Source organism: Rattus rattus, chromosome 1 (assembly GCF_011064425.1).
Source record: "Rattus rattus isolate New Zealand chromosome 1, Rrattus_CSIRO_v1, whole genome shotgun sequence".
In the NCBI taxonomy this organism is placed as follows: domain Eukaryota; kingdom Metazoa; phylum Chordata; class Mammalia; order Rodentia; family Muridae; genus Rattus; species Rattus rattus.
In genome coordinates this window covers 16,644,210-16,665,967 of record NC_046154.1, presented here as the reverse complement: position 1 = coordinate 16,665,967, position 21,758 = coordinate 16,644,210, and the positions used below count along the sequence as shown (strand labels likewise).

The 21,758-nt window shown below is 46.6% G+C and overlaps 1 protein-coding gene across 1 annotated transcript in view; it reads right to left on the bottom strand.

Annotated features, from left to right (window-relative positions):
• Positions 1-21,758, bottom strand: part of Spen (spen family transcriptional repressor) — a 70,014-nt gene that overhangs the window by 12,318 nt on the left and 35,938 nt on the right. Inside the window, exons 4-10 of the mRNA XM_032895153.1 lie at positions 15,189-15,349; positions 14,343-14,543; positions 9,651-9,802; positions 8,539-8,664; positions 8,090-8,203; positions 6,184-6,297; positions 4,369-4,469 (exon numbers count right to left, since the gene is read on the bottom strand). Of these exons, the coding sequence (XP_032751044.1) occupies positions 4,369-4,469; positions 6,184-6,297; positions 8,090-8,203; positions 8,539-8,664; positions 9,651-9,802; positions 14,343-14,543; positions 15,189-15,349 (969 nt within the window). The remainder of the gene's footprint in view (positions 1-4,368; positions 4,470-6,183; positions 6,298-8,089; positions 8,204-8,538; positions 8,665-9,650; positions 9,803-14,342; positions 14,544-15,188; positions 15,350-21,758) is intronic.

Sequence of the window (21,758 nt, the reverse complement as noted above, 5' to 3'; positions counted from 1 at the left end):
TGAAAGGAGATCCGATGCCCTCTTCTGGTGTATCTGAGGACAACTACAGTGTACTTACATATAATAAATGAATAAATCTTTAAAAAAAAAAAAAGCATTTGTTCTTGCACAGAGCCTGGGCTCAATCCTAGTACCCACAAGACAGCTCATAACCATCTATTCCAGCCCCAGTGCTCTGTTCTGACTTAGCTGGGTACTGGGTGATGCATACTCACCCATGATGCACAGTTCACATAAAAATAAAACAAATCTTAAGAAATAAAAAGCTTCAACCTTTCTGTTTACTTAAAACTTTTCCAGCTAACAAGGCTGGCTTCGAGCGCTCAGAGACACTCCCTCCAGCCGCTTGCCCAGTGTACTAAGAACAAGAGTTATTCACGACGGAAACTGAGTGTGCTCACACGAGAGGGACAGGGAATTATTCACATTCCCCAACACTCCTCCTGGTTGTGTGTCTGATGTGTGTGATGTCTGAGGACATCTCTGCAGCCTCGGTCCTGCCTCCATCCAGCTTGCAGGGACCAAAGTCAAGCTCAGGCCTTCATGGCACGGGTCACACCTGCTGAGCGTCTCACTGAGAACCTAGAGAATGTTAAGTGCGAAGTGTCCCCAAGTGCCAAACTCCTGAAAGCTTAACATCTAGGGTTTTAAAGCAAAGCATAAGCTCAGGTGGAGGCAGGAAGACCACAGGTTCAAGGTCAGCCTGTGGTACACGAGAATATGATGATAATCATACAATTCTACATGAAAGCAAGCGACTGTCACTTTTCGCTTTTAGAGTCCACATTACATAATTACAGACCAACAGTCCTCTAGGGTGTGAGGACACAACCCTGCCACCCCAGCTACCTGGAGGCTGAGGCAGGAGAATCACAGGTTCTAAGCCATCTTGGGCTGCAGAGTGAGCTCAAAGCCAACGAACTCAATGAGACCTGGAGATGCCACTGCCAAACCTAAGCTTCAATCCTCAGTGCTACCCACAACCAAGCAATCACTGATCAATCATCAGGCTCTGGCTAACAGCCAGCCGCGGCAAGCTGCTGTCTTGGGTGGGCGAGGCTCGTTCACTCTAGCAAGTGAACATCATCAACTGCACAGGCTTGGCCTTGTGAGCCTCACTCTCTCCAGCTCTTACAGCACTCTGGCTCACGGGAACACACTAATACAGATCAACAACACACCCGGGGCTGGATGTGGTACTGCACACCTCTCGTACCAGCACTTAGGAGGGAGAGAAAGGCAGGTCCCTGAAACTGAAGCCAGCTTTGTGTACACAGAAACTTCCAGACTAGTGAGGGTTACAAAGTAAGTAAGATGAAAGAAAGAAAGAAAGAAAGAAAGAAAGAAAGAAAGAAAAGAAAGAAAGAAAGAAAGGAAGGAAGGAAGGAAGGAAGGAAGGAAGGAAAAAGAAAAGGGGTTGGGGATTTAGCTCAGTGGTAGAGCGCTTGCCTAGCAAGCGCAAGGCCCTGGGTTCGGTCCCCAGCTCCGAAAAGAAGAAGAAAAAAAAAGAAAGAAAGAAAAGAAAAGAAGGAAAGAAAAGAGAAAGAAAAAAGGAAGGAAAGAAAAGAGAAAAAGCCCAGCACTCAGGAGACTCAGGAGGCAGAGGCAGGCGGGTCTCTGAGTTTGAGGCCAGCTTTTTCTACAGAGCAAGTTTCAGGACACACACACACACACACACACACACACACACACACACACACACACACACACACACACACACACAGGGGCTGATTTCTATGCTCAAGCGCACGTGCGCACACACGCCTGCACACACGCACACAGACACCGCAACAACTTATTTTGCTGGGTCCGTGAATCTCACTAATTTCAGCAGGAAACAGAACAGAACATTGGGACGCATCAGCATGGTGGATCCACACAAGGCTACTTGCCCTCCTCGCAGAAGGGAGGGCTCATCCTACTGAAATCGTGATGCCTTGCCTGTCAAGCAAGAACTTGTGGCAGTCAGGTTTGGAGAAAACTCTGTTCAAGTTAAGATAGGAAGACCTGTTCGACTATGTAAATTCATCCTGAAACTTTCTGGGACAGGGCAAAGCTCAAAGCACTGACGGGCGGGCAGGAACTGTGGGCAGAGCCGTCCTGTGACCTCGGTGATATAAAGTGATGCGACTGAAGGACGTAGACGCATCTCAGTGGTCCTGTGCTTGCCTACTGATGCAAAATCTTGTGTTCCCTGCCCAGCAGCAGGGACACAAACAAATCACCAAAAGCTCTGCCACCTGCAGTTACCACCTGAAACCAAGCCAAGGGGCTGCCTCCCAGTGGGAGGCATGAAGAGCAAAAGGCATAGAACTCTGTGCAAGGACGAGCTCCATGGATACCAGTGCATGCGTGCTTGTGTGTATGTGCGTGTGTGTGTGCATGTGCCTGTATGTGTGTGTGTATTCCTGTGTGTGTGTGTGTATTCCTGTGTGTGTGCGTGTGTGCGCGTGCAATCCTAAAGTGAATCATGGGAGTCAAGCATCTTTCCCAGAAGGCACCACCAACTCAGGGGGGGAGAGTTCCCCTCACTTTCTAGAGAGGGAAGGAAGGTCCTTGTCCGTGACTGTGAGGAATGCATTCCATGCCCAGTGACACCCAGAACGAACCTCTCCCTCTGCTTCCTACAGTCGGAGATAAGTTCCTTAGAGGGAATAAATAACCATGGAAATGAACTGAGGAACAGAGCCAGAGCCTCACTAGAATTAGTGAGTCTTTTTTTTTTTTTTTTGGTTCTTTTTTTCGGAGCTGGGGACCGAACCCAGGGCCTTGCGCTTCCTAGGTAAGCGCTCTACCGCTGAGCTAAATCCCCAGCCCCGAATTAGTGAGTCTTAATAGTACTATACAGAACCAACTCCTTTACTACAGCACCTGACCCTCCCAAGACACTGCAGTTGAAATGTTTAATGTACACAGAGAAGACCGGAACAACTCCTCATGCCTCAAGCGCAACAAAGCCTCCAACAGGCGCCTCGCCTCCCTTGCCCCTGCCCCAACCTTGCCTCCTTCCCACCCTCAGGTAGAACTGCTTCGAGAACTGATGCAATGACAGCATCCTAGGAAGCAGCTCAGCCAGCACAGTGAGGCCTGGCAAGGGTAAGGCCACGCCAGACCCCCCCAACACCTAAGTCAGGTGTAGCGCACGCCACACAGTGCACTTCCGGTACATGTAGAGACCACGTTCAAGGTCATCCTCAGCTATAAAACAAGCCTGGGGCTAAGGCATGGCTTTATAAGACGTTCTCTCAAACAAACAAAACCCCAAATAATAAAACTATAACCAATGACTCCAAACCACTACCCTGGGAGCTGGGGCGGAGAACATTCTGTGCAGTTTGCTCTTCCTCTGATGGTAGAGGCCGTGACAGAGGCGCCCTCTGGCTCTCTGGCCTGCAGAATTGAACATTTCCGTGTCTTGCAGTTTGAATTTGGATCGACTGTCAGAGCCGTAGCTTTTCAGTGTGGCAGTGGGGGTCGGTTGTCACTGAGAAGCTCAGGAATTCAGTGATTTAGCAGGAAAGCCAGTTAGGAAAGGCCTTGAAGAGATCCTGCTGTGCGCTCCACCACAGCAAACCCGGAGCTGTGGCAGCACATGGGAGGTTCGTGTGGGGTTCTAGCTGGGTTCTAGCCTCTGGGGTTCCAGAGGCCTTGACCTTCACTGTCTAAAGCCGTTGATGTGGGTGGGTGGGGTGTGGAACAAATGCTGACACTCCAGGAGACCACCACAGACCAGCGTCTGCAAAAGCTCACTTTGGTATAAACAATAGTTTATCTAATCAACAGAAGAAGGAAAAAATATCAAACATGGTATCACCATGACTAAAAAAATTGCTTACCTTCTGCACTGCCAAAATCACAGGTTTATAAGTGAATGATCTGACTTGCTCTATTTATAAGAGTCACACCTCACAAATCTTCCTAACAGAAGGGCACGCAGTGAGGACTGAGGCCAAGGACAGACAAGGTAACCCAACCTACTTCAACTACATAAAAACCAGATTTGTAGGGGGGGGAAGGGATGTTTGCCCGAAACCGGAAAGGAATAACACTCCAAATGTATATAAGAAATATTCAAGTTAATAAAAAAATAAATAAATAAAAAAAAAAAAAATAAAGCCATCTAATGACTGTGAAAAAAAAAAAAAAACCAGATTTGTAAAGATAAACCTTTGCTTTTTGTATGACACATTTAAAAATGCGTTTGGGGAGGGTAAGGCAGAAGCAGAAAAGAGAAAAACAAAATGTCAGGCTACATCAACTGGAACCCATGCCATTTTGGCAGGTCTGCTGCACACACCTAAGGCTGGGCTGGCTCTGAGGTGCATCTCCGAGACTGATGGCTCAACACAAGACGGAAAAAACACCCACCTTCTTTCTGTTAACATTTCATAGAAGTCTCTCATGTCTTGACCAGACTTCTCCATGCAGTGATAAAATGCCAGTTGGCTTTCCCGGTTTGCAAAGTCCACCTTAAAACAAGAGAGAATTCATAATAAAGCCCATTACTATAGGATGAACATATTTAGAAAAAACATAAACAAGAAATGATTTAGAAATTTCATATTTCAGCTTTGGAAAGTTTTTCAAGACAGTGTTTGTCTGTGTAGTCCTGGCTTCCTGGAACTCACTCTGTAGACCAGGCTGGTTTTGAATACAGAGCTCCTCTGGCCTCTGCCTCCTAGCGTTAGGGATAAAGGCAAACCAGTAACTGGTCTAATTTGAGGCCCATGCCTAACACTGCCTGGGTGACAGGAACTGGAAGCTGGGTGGCCTAGAGAGCTAATGATTCCCTGCTCTCCTCAGAGCTGCCTAGTCCAGTCATCCTCAGGGAGACTGTGGCAGCTGATAGGAACAGCCGCAGAGGACCACGGCCTGCATGGCTCTGCAAAGTACTCCACTCCAAGAGTGTGTGATGGCCATGGGCTTGGTGCACGGGGAACCTGGCAGCTGGACTGGACATGTCTTTGGCCTGTTTGCTCTTAAGCCCTGGGGTGAGGCTTGTGCCTGGGATCACAGTATACTGTGCCATGCTTAGTGCTGTCACTGGGAGAGCTGCTCTTTTCTGTGGGGAAGGGAGGATTGGATGGGGGGTGGGGGGGGTAAGCTGTGGTAGGGGTATATTGTATGAGAGAATAAATGAAAATTAAAAAATAATATTTTCTTTTAAAAGTGGAAGTTTAGGAGAAAAAAATTTTTTAAATATAAAACCCTGAAATTTTATACAAATATTGACAGATAAGTTTTAAGATCCCAGAACCCAATCAGGAAGGAAGGAGTGAGAGGGATGAACTTGATGCAATTTCCAAACTGAGGAGAGAGGCCGAGACCAGATGTTAGCAGTCACAAGCTAGGGACCAGCCACACAGCGAGACCTTCCCTCCCGCATGCCCAAGAGAGACACAGATCTTTTTCTCCTGCAACTCAAACGAGAGAGAGAGAGAGAGAGAGAGAGAGAGAGAGAGAGAGAGAGAGAGAGAGAGAGAGAGAACACGAACACAAATCTCTCCCAGAACTCTGAGTTGGTGAATAAATGATGGGCAATCTAGTCTGCAGGTCAATTTGTGGAAGGAACCATTACAACAGGACACAGAGGACAGCACGGCTCCAGTTACAGGCTGCCAAGCACCAACCTTATGAATCATTAGAGTTCTTAATGACATAATTATGCCAAAAAGCCAACGAAGAGCAAGTTTTTATAAACAATAACACACACGCACACACATACAGTCACAGGTAGCTTCCTTTTGGAAGCGGACTGACTAAATGAGCCACGGCATTCACTCACTCACTGTAATGGGAAAAGGAGGGTCCTGCACCAAGAATACAGGTAAGAACACCAGACACTGAGGAGAGAAGTGTGTGGAAGGGGCTGACAATGTATATATAAAATGTATAGGGAAGGCTCCAGGGCTGAGGCTTTTGTGGACCTGTGTCCACAAATAGCGACCATGAAAATCCTAGCATGTCCCCTAATCCTGAGTCTTACAAAGCGCCCCCCACACTGGCCACCTATGGATGTAACTATGGGTAGAGAGAGGTCTGAGCAGACTTTTGTGAGGCTTCTGGTTTTTCTATTTTGTTTTGTTTTGTTGCTTCTAATGTCTGAGGCGTGTCATGCTATGTGGACCTCCGGATTAAGGTGTAGGCACACGAAGCCCCTGGCTTGTTAGTCACCGTGCACACCTTAATCTTATTCCCACCAATCTTCCTGCCCTTGGTCTCCCTGACAGCGGCTTGCGCGTACTCAATCTCGCTGTAGAGGACCAGAGCCAGGCCTTTCAAGCGGTCAAACACCACCTGCAAAAAACAAACAACAGCCAGTCAAGAGCTTGATCTGCTGGTGTGAGTGTCAGCCCCAACAAATCCTCAGTCACAGGACGCTACGAAGAAAAGTACTGCATTTAGAGTATTCCAGAAAAATGTGGGCTTTCCCAGAAGAGGCATGTCTTAATAAACACACCAAGTGCAGGGTGTAGAGACACAGGAATCGTGGTACTCCTGAGGCTTCACATTTATCCAACCTTTATTTTTCTATATTTTACTGTTTTCTTACTGTCTTTCCTGTACTGAGACCATTCTTCTATCTAAGGCTCGAAATGATGACAAGACCACAGAATTGATCCTGAGAGCCTTTTCCTGCTCTTTATGGGTGCTACCTGGCAAATACTGGTCAGGTGAAAATGTTGCTGAATGTACTTAAAAACATAGATCAAGCCGATGGACAAACTCACACACTTGCCTAGTCCTGCACAGCCCAGTGTTCGGTCCCCAGCACCACAACAAAGCGGAGGTCAACACTGACTCCATTGTGGTTTGGATGTAAGTTCTCTTTCCCCGCTCCCTCCTCCAGCCCTGTGCTGTTACCACTTCAGACAGGGTCTTATGTGCAGCATGGGCTGGGCAGCATGGGCTGGGCGGGCGCACTTGCAATTGTGGCAGTCCTCCTCCGAAGCCTACCTAATGCTGAGATTACAGCCAGGAGCCACCAGGTCTGGCCTCAAGCCTGGCCTATGTGTGCCACAGAGTGTGTGTGGAGGTCAAAGGACAAATGCAGGTGCCAGCCCTTGCCTCCAACTCCTTTGACATGGACTGTTGTATCTATATCCAATGACTGTCCCGGCCTCTCCTGACTCCACGCCCCGTCCCTGGAGGTGCTGAGACTGGACACTGCTGTGATCTCTGGCTTTTATGAGGTTCTAAGGACTTGAATCAGAAGTCTCATCCCCTCAGATCACTCTCCAACTCTAGACTGGGTTTTCCTATTACAGTGGTGTGTGTCTGCATGAGTGCTGTGTATAAGCTGGTAGGGACGCCACAGACATCGACATAAGAGAACTGTGCACTGGGCTTTCTTACCACCTTAAGACAGACAGACACACTTCTTTCTGTGTATGAGAGCTCTGCCTGCAAGTTTGTCTGCACACCAGAAAAGGGCATCACATTCCATCCCAACTGGTTGTGAGCTACACTGTGGGTGCTGGGAATTGAACTTATGACTTCTGGAAGAACAGTCTGTATTTGCCAAGCCATCTTTCCAGCCCCCTAAAATCCTATTTTATTTAACTATATAAAAAGGAGTTTAAGATTTTCTTAGGGGGGTGGGGATTTAGCTCAGTGGTAGAGCGCTTGCCTAGGAAGCGCAAGGCCCTGGGTTCGATCCCCAGCTCCGGAAAAAAAAAAAAAAAAAAAAAAAAAAAGATTTTCTTAGAATCTTGCCTGTTTGGGAAGTAGCTTTATTGTTGATGATTTGCAGTGCAAGTGACTAAACCCAGAGCCGGGCCCAACGGACCATAAATCTAAATTTATTTTTTTAAAAATGTGCAGGAGCCTGCAGAGCCCAGAAGAGTGAGCTGGATCTCTGGAGCTGGAGTCACAGACAGACAGGGTTGAGTCGCCTGGCCTGAGTGCTGGGAACTGAACTTGGGTCCTTTGGAAATGCAGTAAGCATTTTTAAGCACTGGGCTTCTCTGCAGACCCACTGAAGAGCATTTTAAGACATACATTATTGAAGAAAAGGGAAGGGGGACAAACAGAAAGAGAGACCAAAGGACAGAGTACTAAGAAAACAAAGTCAAAAGCAAGCGCCTACCTTTACCACAGGCCCGTATCGGCAGAAATGCCGTGTTAAATACTGATCAGACACGTTGGAAGAAAGCCCATCTAACCACACACAGTTGGTAGGCATGCTCTTTCCAAAACCCAGCTGAAATTAAAAGGGAAAAGTCTATCACCAAGATCATAATTACTATCCAATTACAAAGTTACAAAAAGCCAGTCTTCTATAGAAATGCTGAACTGGTTGTGAGTGCCTGCATGCGTGCGTGTGTGCGTGCAACGACCTGGATCACTGAACCCAAGCGCTCACACATGCTAACACGTGTCACCTACCAAGGAGCCACACCCTTGACTGTTCAAATGTGTAAGTGTAGCTGTCCTTCCGCAGCCCTGGCATAGGGAGGTTCTAAAGTTCTAAAGAAAATCAATAGCAGTAAGCTATGACCCACGGATGGATGGATGGACGGACAGACGGACGCTCACCTTGAGCCGGTTATTCCCAAGGTACTCTCCGTCCATCTTCTTGATAGCCTTGCACACACTGGCAATGTCACAGTACTGCAGGAACGCATACTGAGGGACTCCGTTCACCTTCTTAATGTCTATGTCCTGGAAGAGCCAATCAACATCACTTAGCAATGTGCCAACAAAAAGCCAAGTCCTCAGAGAATGGTTATTTGTACAAGTAGTTCCTCAGTAACTTCTTAGATGGACCATGTATCCAGACGCACTGTAAACTGCAGGTATAATGACCTCACGCCATGAAAGCCAATGCTCTTAAGCACCGGCTCATCTCTCCAGCCTCCCTTCCTCAAAAACAAACAAACAAACAACAATTTAAAAAGCTATCTGAAATTATAAGTCTTTATTTCTTCTTGAAAAAGAGTCTATGGCTGGAGAGAAAGCTCAGTGGTTAAAAGCAGGCACTTGCTCCGCTTGTACAGGAGCCGAGTTCAGTTCTCAGAATCCACTTCTGGCTACTCCTAACTGCCTTTCGTCCCAGCTCCAAAGGCCTCTGATACCTCTGGCCTCAGTGGCACAGAAACACAGACATATACATAATTATATTATCACAAATACAAATTAACCCAAAAACCTGTAGCCTGGCTAGCCTGGAACTCACTGTGTAGACCAGGCTGGTCTACACAGCAAGACTGTCACATTTTTTAAAGGGGGACTGGAGAGATGGCTCGGTGTTTAGAGTACTGGCTGCTCTTGTAGAGAGCCTGAGTTTAGTTTCTAGTAGGTGCCTGGCAGCTCCAAGGAGTCCATGGTTTCTCCTGTCCTCTACAGTGCACAGACACAGGTAGAGGCAAAACACACATATGCACACTTATTTTTTTATGAGTCTCTTAATCTTTTTGATGAGAGGATGGGAGAAGCAGTTCGGACCCCGAATCCTAGTACTGAGGAGGCTGAGGAAAGACTATCAGTCAGGGTGGAGCACCCGAGACACCAGTCTTTAAAGATAAAAAAGAATGTAAGGCAAAGGGGAAATTTGAATTTATCCTTAAATATCACATAGCCACATCCACTCCATGCCCTAGCTTGTGTTCTACAGAGATCTACGGCATTTTATCACTGAAGCAACATACCACAATTTCTCCAAAGCGCTGAAAAATGTTTCGAAGGTCGTGGTAAGTAGTCGTTTTTTCAAGGTTCCCAATAAAAAGCGTTCTCGTTGCTTTGGGGTGGAATTCATCTATCCTCTCGTCCAAGGGTCGAAACTCGTTTTCACTCTCTGTTTCTGTGGGTGGGTAGGGCAGAGCGGAACAGGGTGCTGCTTTAACACACTCTCCAACACACGGCTGACCAACTGCCTTACCCTGGGCGGACTGGCCACAGCAGTCAGCAGACAGCACTGACAGGCCTAGAGCTCAAGACCAGCCTGGGACAGTTTCAGAAAACGGGGAACCTGCAGAAACTGAAGCTTTCGCTCTCACACACAGAGAAATTTAGTTAAAAAAAAAAAAAAAAGGTTTTGTTTGTTTTTCTGTGGTTCGTTTGGTTGGTTAGCTGGTTTGGGTTTGTTTTGAAATAGGCTTCCACCATGTCTTAACTGGCCTTCAACACACAGATAATTCTGGGAGTTGTATGTAGACCAGACTGGTCTTGAACTCAGAGATATATATCTGCCTGCCTCTGCCTTCTGAGTGCTGCAACTAAAGGCATACAACACCATGACCGTGCTACATTTATTATTACAGTGTATGTACGTGACGTGAGTGTGGGCATTGTGAATGGAGGTCAAGGGACTACTTTGTTAGTGGGTTCTCTCCATTCACTCTACAAGGGCTCCAGGGGGAGACTCAGGTCAGCAGACAAGTGCATTTTACCCTCTGATCTGAACATAGAGGGAGTATGAAACCATAATCTGGTTAGGTGTGGTGACACACACCTGTAATCCTAGCATTTAGAAGGCCGGCCCAGGAGAGTTGAGAGTTCAAAGCCAGCCTGTGCCATATAGAGAGTTTCAGGAAACTGTGAGTTGCACAGGGCAACCTGATCTCAAAACAACACAACAGCAAAGCCCACGCACACACTCGACAGTGCAGTAGCCCAGCGATCACAGCTCCAGTCACTGGTTAGTTCCATTTACTTTCAAGATGTTAACGATATTGAGCATTTCACGTACACGCCACTGATGGAGTAATGCAAATGTTTACATCAAGACTTCTGGGGGATGGAGTGATGGGTCTGCAGCTAGGCACTGGCTGCTCTTGCAGAGGACCCAGGTTCAGGTCCCAGCGACCAGTTCCAAGGGATCCAACACCTTCTAGTTTCCACGAATACCAGGCACACACATGTGCACAGACATATATGCAGGCATAAGACCCATACGAATACTACACTAATAAAACCTTCCAGATGTAAGAGTAATTATGTACAGAGTGACTCGGTGACTTTTGTGGGCTCTCTTTTTTTGGTGTTATATGCTCCCTAGCAACATCTTCGAGTTTTTTTGTTTTTTTTTTTTTTATAATAAAAATTTTTTTATAAATGCTTTAACATCTAATTTAATCACAGCTTTGTTAAAACTCCACTTATTAACTCTGAGACATAGAAACTCAAGGCTTTGATGATATTTTAGCTCAGAACTGCAATGCCCACTGCCCCAGCTCAGGAGGCTGAGGGAGGTGGATCTCTGAGTTCAACACCAGCCTGGTCTACAGTGAGTTCCAGGACAGCCAGGACCACACAGAGAAACCCTGTCTTTAAAAAACAAACAAGAACTAAGGTAAGTAGACCAGCTGAGGCTATAGCTCAGAAGTGGAGCACTGTGTAGCATGTGCAAAACTTTGTGCTCAACCCTAACATTACAGACGCAGACGCACGCGCACATGAGGAAACCAGGAAGGGAGGCATAGCCCTCCAACCCCACCAGCAGGTGGAGGCAGAAGAACAGGAATCTGAAGCTCGTATTTGCTACATAGCAAACTGAAGGCTAGCCTGGGCTAGCAAACTGAAGGCTAGCCTGGGCTCTAGGAAACCCTGTCTTGAACAAACAAAGGATGAACTGAGCACAGGGGCCCCATCTCTAACCCCAGCATTTGGGAACCATAGTAAGAGGTGTTAAGTTGAAGGTTGGCCTGGTTTACATGATAAGACTGTCTCAAAAGAGTGAATGACAGACAACCCAACGGCTTCTGATTGCCACACACCAAGGCCTTCCACACTAAACATCTTAAAGTATCCTAACGTCCCCGAATTAGCTCTTCACTAGGTACCAGCTGACTGATGATGGTTTGAGACCACACAGGTTAGGCGCACACTGAGTATTTCTCACGAGGTGCGGAATGTCCACCGCAACCGATATCTGTGGTGAGGCTCACTTGTGACCTAGTATTCCAGAGGTTGAGGCAGGAGGACTACCCTAAGTTCAAAGGAAATCTGGACTACACACAGTGAGTTCCAGACTAGCCTGTGCTACAGAGTGAGGCTCTGTCTCAAACAAAACAAGGAAGAGCTCATGAGCTGCCCTTAGTTGAGTACAATGTGAGGCAGCACATCTACAGCTCAGTGGGTAATGGGGGAGAAGTTCTCTGAACAAGGAGTTCTGGTATGACGGAGAATCTAACTGTCATGTGAGAGGACTTAGAACTATCACGGAAGTATCTGGATGTGTCAGTGGGTAACCGAGGTAGGAAGATCACACTAAACGTGGGTGACAGTTGCATTCAGGTGCTGCCACATATGACCAGGCGCCCCGAGCTCCAGACTGCCTCTACCACACCTCAAGACAGACACCAGAGCTGTGAGTCAAAGCAGGGCCTTTCTCACTTAAGTTACCGATATACCCAAACTGCACTTTAAAATGCCATTATAAAATTGTGTGTGTGTGTGTGTGTGTGTGTGTGTGTGTAAATTAGATATATAAATGTAACTTTACAATACCCACTTTACCAATATTATGCTCGATTTAATATATTATTTACATATTCATGACCATATATATTCTTTTTTTTAATCAAATAAGATGAACAGTCTAAGATTTACCATAGAAATGGGCTATATCAGTGGTAGAGCGCTTGCCTAGCAAGCGCAAGGCCCTGGGTTTGGTCCCCAGCTCTGGAAAAAAAAAAAAAAAAAAGAAATGGGCTATAAATTCTATCTAAAACTCACTGTCTAATACTTCTATTAAAATGCTCACGGTCTTTTTAAACATCCAATCTGTGAATTAGGTAAGCTGTGGTGGGGCCAGCACTGCATGCTTTCTGAAAGGGACAGCAGCTGAGTGGAGGCACACAAGACACCTCCAGCCTCACAGGCAGGGTCTTCCAGGAGGGCCAAGCTAACAGAAGCGTTTCCTTTTCACCCTCAAGAGGTCGGTCACACCCACGCCAACCGTCCTCATCCTCATATCTGTAAAGACACGGCTGCGTAGCTGTGTGCACCTTCTGCCCTCTACAAACTCTAATCCTCACGTCATGACCCTGGAGAAAAATGAGGTGTTAGGATATCCATGGTCTTCTCAACACAGACACTGAATAATGCGCTGTCTCCCTTCTCTGCTTCTCATTTCATTTAAAGTTTTCATCGTGTGTGCGTGTGTGCGTGTGTGTGTGCGTCTGTGTGTGTGAATGTGTGCCATGTGTACGTGGGTGCCCCGAGACCAGAAGAGGGTGCAGGTCCCTTACAAATGGAGTCGTGGTTTGTGAGCTGCCTCCTGTGGGTACTGAGAACCAATCCCAGTGGCTCTCCAAGAGTAGGTGGACAGGTGAGTGGGTGGGCAGGTGGGTGAGTGGACAGGTGGGTGGGTAGGTGAGTGAGTGGGTGGGTGAGTGAGTGGGTGGGTGAGTGGGCAGGTGGGTGGGTGAGTGGGTGGGTGGGTGAGTGGGCAGGTGGGTGGGTGAGTGGGTGGGTGGGTGAGTGGGCAGGTGGGTGGGTGCTCTTAGACTGAGCCCTTTGCTCTTCACTATCACACTAACAAGTTCCGAGGGTGGTGGCTGCCACCAGGGTCCAGCTCTGATCCAGTAAGGAGACAATCCAAAATCTGGAACAGTCACCTAGAATAGCAGATTTAATTTATGCTGGACAAAATACAAATGACTCCCTCAAATAGAGTTTGCTTTCTTTTTCTTGTTTTAAGATTTATTTATTTATTATGTATTCAGCATTCTGCCTGCATATATGCCTGCAGGCCAGAAGAGGGCACCAGATCTCATTACAGATGGTTGTGAGCCACCATGTAGTTGCTGGGAATTGAACTCAGGACCTCCGGAAGAGCAGACTCTTAACTACTTGAGCCATCTCTGCAGCCCGAGGGTTTGTTTTCTAAGGCAAGGTAATTGTGGTCTCACCTTGTAGTCAATCACTGCCATCTTTTAGGGAGGCTGCCTCCCCATGTGACCTGAGCTGCATGCATGGGTATCCCCATGACAAAAGCACAAGTCAGTGCCCTCACAGAGCAACTCGGTGACTGAAGAACTCAGCTACCTTTTAAAAACTAAGATACTGGGCCAGTAAATTAAGAAATGAAACCAGGGGCTGGAGAGGTGGCTCAAGGGTTAAGAGCACTGACTGCTCTTCCACAGAGGTCCTGAGTTCAATTCCCAGCAACCACATGGTAGCTCACAACCACCTGTAATGGGACCTGATGCCCTCTTCTGGTGTGTCTGAAGACAGCTACAGTGTACTTATTTATTATATAATAAAGAAATCTTTCAGAAAAAAATATTTTAAAAAAAGGAAAGAAAGAAATGAAACCCAGGTTGTGCCAACCAGTAACTACCACTCACAATCTGACTGAAGTGATTTCTAACTGAAGTCAGTTTCCGAGGTCTTACCTGGTCCTACCCATGCAGTCACCTCAATCTGCATGCCAAAGAAGAGTTTTCCCTTTGATGCAGTCAGTGCTTTTTCTTGGTCCTCTTGTTGCCGGAAGAACACCAGGCCGTACCTCTCCTCGGAGGCCCCATGGATCTGCACTGAAGTCACCTTGCCAAACTTCTTAAATTCATGGAAAAGGCCATCTTTAAGGCTCGTATCTATGTAGCCAAACAGAAACAAGCACATTTTCTTGTGTTGTATCCGGAGCACCAGAGCAAACCACTTCCCCAAACCAAGACATTTAATCTAGAAAAATATCCATTTCCAAAGCAAACCATGTTTTGCCTATATCTGTGATGTTCATGTACGCGTGTGTGTGTGTGTGTGTGTGTGTGTGTGTGTGAGAGAGAGAGAGAGAGAGAAAGAGAGAGAGAGAGAAAGAGAGAGAGAGAGAGAGAGAGAGAGAGAATTGCCCATAAATAAAACGTGGTAGCTCTTGTGCCTGCCTTTCTGAGCCTCAACTCCCAAGTCCAATGGCTGCCCCCATCTTTCTATCTCTGTGCATACAATGGGAATCCTAAGCCTGCAGTCCCCCAGCCTCTAGCTTCCTTACTGTCTCAGGATGGCTCCATGCTGACCCTGCCTGCTTCCCTCAAGGCCTGACTTCCCTACTCCCCCTCCTGTTTGCTCTCAGTGTTTGGGAAATCAGCCACATACAGTTATAATAATCACTTGCTTTTGCTCATGGCACCAAATGCTAATGAACCAGAAGCAGACCGTGTAAACTGCCCATTCCAGCTCATCCGTGAGCGCTGCCAACTTTCTCAGCAGCTGAGAGGAAACGGCACTCATACAAACCTTACCTGTAGAGCGTACTGGAAGATTCTGAACTTTGATCCCAAAACTTTTCCGGGGCTCATCTTTTTCAAGAGACGAAAGCAACTGGGAAGTGGGTGCGGGAACCGCCGCCGACTGGACAGAGCGGGCTGGGGAGTCGTCACTGGACGTGCTGCTGGAGTCGCTACTGCAGAGCAGAACAGCAAACACACAAACAGGGAGACACAGACATTAGTGTGACGACAGAGAAAGAGAAACATGGACTATGTGGAAGGAAGGTTTCTGGAGTCCACATCTGTCCTCAGAGAGGAACAGAGGGCAATTCACAGTGGCTGAGTCTAAAAGGAAAAGTTAGGGTTCTTTCACCACACAGGCCACCAAAGGCAACTGCACCTTCCACAACTGATTGCAACTGTCCCCTCAGGTCACTGCATCTGTAACTCTACCTTCAAGAGGCGGTAGCAACTAAGATTTGAGAGTTCGAGATTAGCATAGGTTGCACAGCATGACCTTACCTCAAAAAAGCAAAGAAACACTACTATATGCAATTCTCTTAGAATATCAACAGTGACAACTGAGGCAGGACAGTGGGAGTTGGCTCTAGAGATAAAAGTCCAAATACTGGTTCAGGAGTTGGACAGGTCATTTAGGCTCTTGTCACTGTTACAGATACACAACTCAGAGCGTTCATCTTCCAAGCACACACCACACACAGCCTCAAGATAACAGAGAAAATGCAGGACTCTCAAGAATTTTATGCATGGGCTAGAGAGATGGCTTAGTGGTTAAGAGCACTGGCTGCTTTTCCAGAGGTCCTGAGTTCAATTCCCAGCAACCACATGGTGGCTCACAACCATCTGTAATGGGATCTGATGCCCTCTTCTGGTGTGTCTGAAGACAGCTACAGTGTACTCATATATATAATAAATAAATCTTAAGAAAAAATTTTATGCATAAAACAAACTTCATAGCACAAACTTTTCAACATGTGATGTCATACAGGCCCGAAGTTTTCAGATTTTGGTACATTCCAAGTTTGAATTTCAAACTAGGGAAGTCACTGGTAAGAGCAGTGTCCACCCTTACTATCTCTAACGCAAGTGTGCACATCAGTTTGCCTTCTAGACTCGAGTGGCTGTGGATGAAGTACACTGACTGACTTGAGCCTTGTCAGCTTGGCTTCTCTGTGGGTGAAGGGGAAGTGACAGTTAATTAAATAGACTTTGCTATTCTCCTTCATTTTAATAAAATCCTCAGAAAGGGAGCTGGTCAATTAAACAACAACAAGGCTCCTTACACACACTGAGAAAGGTGCATTTTCTTTTTTTTTTTCTTTTTTTCGGAGCTGGGGACCGAACCCAGGGCCTTGTGCTTGCTAGGCAAGCGCTCTACCACTGAGCTAAATCCCAAACCCCTGAAAGGTGCATTTTCTTAAGCTTAATAAGGAAGCCAGGAGTGGTGGAGCAGGCTCTAGCTCCTGAGGTTCCCTCCCTCCACGGAAGTTAAAGGCAGCATCTCGGTCTGAGGCCTGGCACTCCGTGGCGAACTCTACTGGAATTTACTGATACTGGAGCCACTATACCTGACAGGTTCTATCTGCTGAGGGTCTGTTTGGTGGTTCTGTTCTGTTGGAGCCAGTGTCTTACTGTGTCAGACTGGCCTCCAGCAAATAGACATCCCCCTGCTGCTGCCTTCTGAATGCATATGCATGGTCTGCACCTGTGGAAGCAGAGGACGGCTTGGCAGTACTGGGCCTCTCTTCTGCCACATGGCTCTCAGGACTGATCCCAGGATATCATATCGGGCAAGCACCTTTAACCTGCTGGGCTACCTCAGTGACCCCCTCCCCCGTGTCCCTTTGTGTGATCTTGTTATAACCTGTGGTTGCCTGCTCATTTCCAACACCAGGATTTGAGGTCCTATCCATATTTAGTTGTCGCTTGTGTTTAAGAGAGGATCTGGCCGTGTAGATCTGACTAGACCTAGAACCTGTCCATGATCCCCGATAGACCACACGATTGCCAGTACACCTGGTGCTCACGCATTTATTCACTGTTAAGGAGTCTGGGTCTACATAACACTGGGGTGAAAATGTCTCCCCTTAATGGTTATTTGTGATCAGATGGAATTGCAGGTGATATTGGGTAGCATATTCAATATTGTGGTCACCTTGTGGTTGTGGTGACTTGTGTTGCTTAAAGAATTTATTTATTTATTTTATCTATATAGGCATCATTAGTTAAAAAGCTTGGGGCTGGAGAGATGGCTCAGTGGTTAAGAGCACTGACTGCTCTTCCAGAGGTCCTGAGTTCAATTCCCAGCAACCACATGGTGGCTCACATCTGTAATGGATTCTGGTGTATCTGAAGACAGCTACAATGTATTCATAGACATTAAATCAATAAAATCTTTTTTTTAAAAAAAGCTATGATCTTAGTTAATGTGCGTTTCCATGACAACAGTTTCCTATTCAAGATACTGCTTATATAATGAAATCATGCTTTTTAAGATGGGAAAACTTAAGCTTGAATATTCTAGAAAGCCTGGCAGTGATGGCTGTGGTTCTATACCAAGGAGGTCTGTGCATGTGGAGGTCAGAGGACAACTTTTTGGAGTTGATTCTCTCCTTCTACCATGTAGGTCCCGGGATCCCACTCAGGTCATCAGGCTTGGCGGCAAGCTCCTTTACTTGCCGAGCCGTCTTGTTGGCCCAGTTTGTTTGTTTTATTGAGACAGGGAATAAGACAGAATCTCAAACAATAACTATGTTTGGATTTTTGAGAAAGGCTTTCCCTGTACAGCCCTGGATGTCCTGGAACTCACACTGTAGATCTCGCTGGCCTCCAACTTACAGAGATCCTCCTGCCTCTGCTCCCAAGAGATGGGATTAAAGGTCTGCACCACCACCACTTGTTTTTTTTTTTTTTTAATTTTTTTTTTAAAGTTGAGTCCTTTGAAAGACCTAACTCTTTTTTTTTTTTTTAAAGATTTATTTATTTATTATATATAAGTACACTGTAGCTGTCTTCAGATACACCAGAAGAGGGCATCGGATCTCTTTACAGACGGTTGTGAGCCACCATGTGGTTGCTGGGAATTGAAACTCATGACCTCTGGAAGAGCAGTCAGTGCTCTTAACCACTGAGCCATCTCTCCAGCCCCCACCACTTGTTTTTAAAGCCAGAGCCTCTCTACACAGACTTGCCCTGGAACTCACCATGTAGGTCAGGGTGGCACATGCCACCATCCCCAGCTCTGAATCAGTGCTTTTTAAATGACTGCTCTTCTCATCAGGTGACCAGTCATTTCTTTCCTGTACGTAACTCATAAAGCTTGAATCAGGAGGGGAAGTGCGTCGAGTGGTCTTTTCATGACACTTCAAATTGTGACCAGAGTTGCCGATGCTTCCCTCAGATACACAACAGTTGTCTGCATTGTAAAATGCATCACTGCACCAAGAGGAAACCCCCCTCCTTGTTTTGAGACACGGTTTCTTTACACAGTGCAGGACAGACTGTAACTCACTAATCCCCTGCAAGCTAGAGTACTGGGGGTACAGATATACAGAGTTAAACAGGGCCTTAGGTAATCCACACGGACTTCGAACTCTTTATGTGCTAAAGATCACTCCAAATTCTCCTACTTCTCAGGCTGGGAATACATGTGCGCGGCAGTGCTGGGATTTTCCTCTTTGTTGCTTCTTATAACTTTCCAACCCCAACAGCACTAATGATCTCTCCACATCTCTAGTTAAGGACAAGGTGTGTGTGTGTGTGTGTGTGTGTGTGTGTGTGTGTGTGTGTGTGTGTGTGTGTGTGTGTGTGTGTGTACACATACAAGCATGTCACAATGTGTGCGGAAATGAAGACATTCTCAGAGGTCTTTGTCATTCTTCCTGTTAGTCTAAATCTAGTCTGAAGAGAAAGCTGGGTCTCAAACTATGCTGATGTCAGCTGATCACAGCAAACCAGAAAAGGAAAATGCAGTTTCTCCTTATATTGACAGCAAGGCCAAAAAACTCTGTAGATGGTTTGTTGGTTTTCCAGACAACCCCCAACCTGGGCACCACCACATGCAGCTTGCAGATAAAATTATTTTATAATTTTGAAACAAATAATGAGCAAAATAAACAGCACTGCTAACAAAGCTGGCGTGAAGAAAAGCCCGCGTAATCACTTAACACGCACTCTGCAGTAGCTTTTTCCACTCGAGCTAAGACTTCAGAGAAAGCACAGTGACAGCCACAGCAATTATTAGTATCTTGTTTTTTCAAAACAGGGTTTCTCTGTGTAGCCCTGGCTGTCCTGGAACTCACTCTGTAGACCAGGCTGGCCCCAAACTCAGGGATGCATCTGCCTCTGCCTCCTCTTGAGTGCTGGGATTAAAGGCGTGTGAAGTGTCACCATACCCAGCCCTCAAAGCTCAACATTAACCATAGGGTGGCACTTACTGTGGCTACAAAGGCACTTGCTGCCAAGCCTGACAAACGCATGGTGGAGGGAAAGAACTAAGTATCACAAGCTGTCCTCTGGTTTTCATGTGTAAGAAGGGCCATGGCATGCAGGTGTGCACATACATGCACACAAAAATGTAAATAAGAAGTTAATACACGGGTTGGGGATTTGGTTCAGTGGGGTTCGGTCCCCAGCTCCAAAAAAAAGAAAAGAAAAGAAAAAAGAAGTTAATACACTATCTATATTGTACATCAAGGTGACTACATTATTGTGCTTTATAACTAACATGTCAAAGCGTATCCCTGTTTCTATTTGTGTGTATGCATGTGTGTGCCACAAGCACACATGTTTGCGCATGTGTGAGGGGCCTGAGAAGGCCAGAAGAAAATGTCGCACAGATCTCTTGAAGCTCCCGAAGACTGTGAGCTGTGCAGTTTGGGTGCCAGGAACCGAGCTTGAGTCCCTGCAAGCCCAGCTCACCCGCCGCTGCTGTCTTTTCTGCCCCTGTTGATGATGTTCTTGATTGTCAACTCAACTACATCTGGAATTAACTAAAATCCAAAAATGGAGGGATTGTTGCTTCATTTGAAGTAGGAAGATTCACATTTAACCTGGATCTTGAGTCAGGAAGACACGCTTTTAATCTGACCACCACGCCTTTTGCTGGACGTCTGCATAAGGACACAGAGGAAGGACGCTTTGGCTCTTTGCCCTCTTGCTCTGGCCTTGCTAGCAAGTCCATTCCTTCAGTGCATTAGAGCCTGCTGCTTACGCCTTCAGGATTCTGGAGTCCACTGAAGACCAGCGAAGGCATCCAGCCTCGTGGACTGACAAACTACTGGATTCTTGGGACTTTACACTCACAATTAGCCACTGTTGAATTAGCTGGACTGCAGCCTATAAACCACTCTAATAAACTCCCTTCCTATACAGAGAGATTCGTTCTGTAAATCCTGTAGCTCTGGAGAGCCCTAATACAGCTCCTGAATGAGGTATTTTCAATTTGCCTTTTTAAAAATGATACAACTCAAACCATCGGAGGGTGAGGTGTAGGGGAGCGTGTCCCAAAATTGGAAAGGACTTGAACTACTGGAAATCAAGGCAGCAGGAGGATGGGAGGATATGGTGGACCAGAGGATCTGGAAGTGTACACTTTGGAACTAGACGCAAACATAGCAAACCCACATGGCAGACTTTTTCTCTTCCATTAGGCCAGGTCTGGCCTTAAACTTGCAGCCATTCTCCAGCCTCAACCATAGCTATTTCACGTGTAGACGGAACACTCAGAAGGCGGAGAGAGGGAGGTGGAGAGTTTAAGGCCAGCTGGGGTCCACTACTCTGTCTCCAGACGGTGAGGGTGGAGAGAATTCGGAGCCCTTTATGCAGGTGGAGGGCAGGGAAAATAGCACAGTCACTGGGAGAAGTGATCAGCACTGTATAATCCAACATTTCCACTGTGCCCGTGTACCTAAATACCTAGAAAAGAGACTCCTGGGATCTGTATATCCACACGCAGCATGGTCTGCAGTCAAAAGGTAGGCACTTAAAACCAAGAGCGAGACAGCTGAATGGATACACAAAATGCAGTGTGCAGTGGACACACACACAATAGTACTGCTATTATTCAGCCTTAGGGAGGAAGTAAATTCGGCCTGGCACAATCTATGATGTTAAAAACCTAGAAGACACCATGCTGAGTGAAAGAGTGGACACGAAAGCACATTTATGGCTCCAACTAGACAGAGTAGTCAAAGTCGTAGCAGAGGACCGGTGTGTGCGCACACACATTCACAGGGACCCACATGTGTGGGGAGTGGTATGCGTGCCTTTCTTAACCGCTCTCCACCTTATTCTTTGAGGCAAGGGTCTCACTGCAGCTAGGAGCTGGCTGGTTCTGCTAGAATGGATGGCCAGCAAGTCCTAGGGATCCTGTCTCCACATCCAACACTGCCAACTTGTTACATGGGTACAGGGATTCGAACTGGGATCCTCCTGCTTACCTGGCAAGCTTACTGACTGAGTCGCCTCCCCAGTCTGGAAACTGTGTAATAGACACTATCTTTAAATTTCAGTTTGGAGGGCTGGAGAGGCAGCTCAGCGGTTAAGAACAGGCGTTCTTGAAGAGAACCTGAGTTCAATTCC